The sequence below is a fragment of the Colossoma macropomum genome, unplaced genomic scaffold (assembly GCF_904425465.1).
Source record: "Colossoma macropomum unplaced genomic scaffold, Colossoma_macropomum, whole genome shotgun sequence".
NCBI lineage: Eukaryota > Metazoa > Chordata > Actinopteri > Characiformes > Serrasalmidae > Colossoma > Colossoma macropomum.
In genome coordinates this window covers 6,991,932-6,993,497 of record NW_023494810.1, presented here as the reverse complement: position 1 = coordinate 6,993,497, position 1,566 = coordinate 6,991,932, and the positions used below count along the sequence as shown (strand labels likewise).

General features: G+C 39.0%; 1 protein-coding gene across 1 annotated transcript; it reads right to left on the bottom strand.

Moving 5' to 3' along the window:
* Window positions 1-912: 912 nt before the first annotated feature.
* On the bottom strand, window positions 913-1,566 carry LOC118799658 (transcription factor HES-5-like). Its single transcript, XM_036559633.1, has 2 exons — window positions 1,466-1,566; window positions 913-1,350 (listed from the first exon to the last, which is right to left on the bottom strand). Exons 1-2 carry the CDS (start codon window positions 1,526-1,528, stop codon window positions 919-921), a joined length of 495 nt encoding a protein of 164 aa, XP_036415526.1. The 5' UTR covers window positions 1,529-1,566; the 3' UTR covers window positions 913-918.

Sequence of the window (1,566 nt, the reverse complement as noted above, 5' to 3'; positions counted from 1 at the left end):
ATATCAGAAAGAATTCTTCTACCTTCCATGCTAATTCTGTGTTTGGTTCCCTGACATAACAGAATTCACGAGACAACAGAGGTGCTTTTTCTTATGTTTTATTCTGTTGTTACCAGAGGCAACAAAGTAATTGAGTGATAACATATCACAACAGCTCCTTGAAGGATTCTTCAAGACGTGGCGCTCATAACAGAGCAGAGTTTCAACAGCTTTAACAGTCTTTACAAAAGACACAAATATGTCCACCAGGTGAAATCTGCTAAATGCAAATACAGCATTTCTCAAAAGAAATAGTAAGTGGTTACAAAACATCTAAACAGATACTGTTAATGCCAGAATGTGTTACACAAACAACAATAAAATATACATAAAAATGAACCTTAATTAAGGTACAATTCTGTAATTATAATCCAACAGATGCACTTATAAAGCACAAACATTAAATCAATTCACAATTCTCAAAAATAAATGAGAAATAAGGATAAATCAACAGAGTTTATCATGTTGATAAACTGTCAGTTGTCAAAAATGATATTTCAGAGAAACTGAAATGTGTAAGCTAAGGATCAATGATCCTGTCTTAATGTAACGACCTTCATAGAAGGCATTAAATTAGCATACTTCAAACATTATGTAATAAGTTTTGCGAATCCAGTCCTTAAAATTGGACGAAACTCGAGCAAAACATGCTCAAATATTTAGCAAAATCAGGCTGATTCAGAAGTAAGGTCTAACATAGACTTAACCCTTGAGATCTTAGAAGTGAAAGGGTCTTCCAAAGTATTTTGCAATACATACAAAGTTTCCTAAAATCAAAACGGCACCTAAAAGTTCAACTTCATGAAAAAAAATCATGTGTTCGTCACATCTAATATAGACTTTGGAGTGTTGAAGTGTTCATTTTCTGGTTTCCAGACACTACCAGGGCCTCCAGAGGGCAATCTTGGCTGAACTCTTCTCTTTGCTGATGGTCTTTTGGTCTGCAGAGCTCAGCATAGGCTGAACACTTTCCCTCCATTTCTCTTCTGTTGATGGCTGCAGGTTCTGGAAGTGGTTCAGCAGTTTTCTCTGAGACTGTGTCTTCACCTCATCTTTGGACAGGAAGTGCACAACTTCATTGACACATCTGGAGAAGCCTTGACTGACAGCTGTTGAACTGGTGGAGAATGCAGGCTGTTGCTGCTTCTGCTGTCGTCTCAGGAAGCTGACCGTCATCTCCAGGATGTCTGCTTTCTCCAGCTTGGAGTCGGACTGCTGGTTGAGGAACTCTGGAGCCAGGAGAGTCTTGAGCTGCTCAATGCTGCTGTTGATACGATCTCTGCGCATCTTCTCCACCACTGGCTTTCTCAACTGCAGATACAAAAAGAGAGCAATGGTTAGTGAACTGAACCCAAAACATAACTCATCATTCATAAAGTAGGTAAAAATTGTCATTTGTTTTCATTTTAATTGGCTCCCAATTTACCTTGTTGCTCAGAGGTAGGTGCTCCTTTGAGATGGTCATTGCTGAAGTGACTGCAGGAGTCATGGCTGTATCTCAGTGCTGTAGATCTCTCTGTGTAGAGT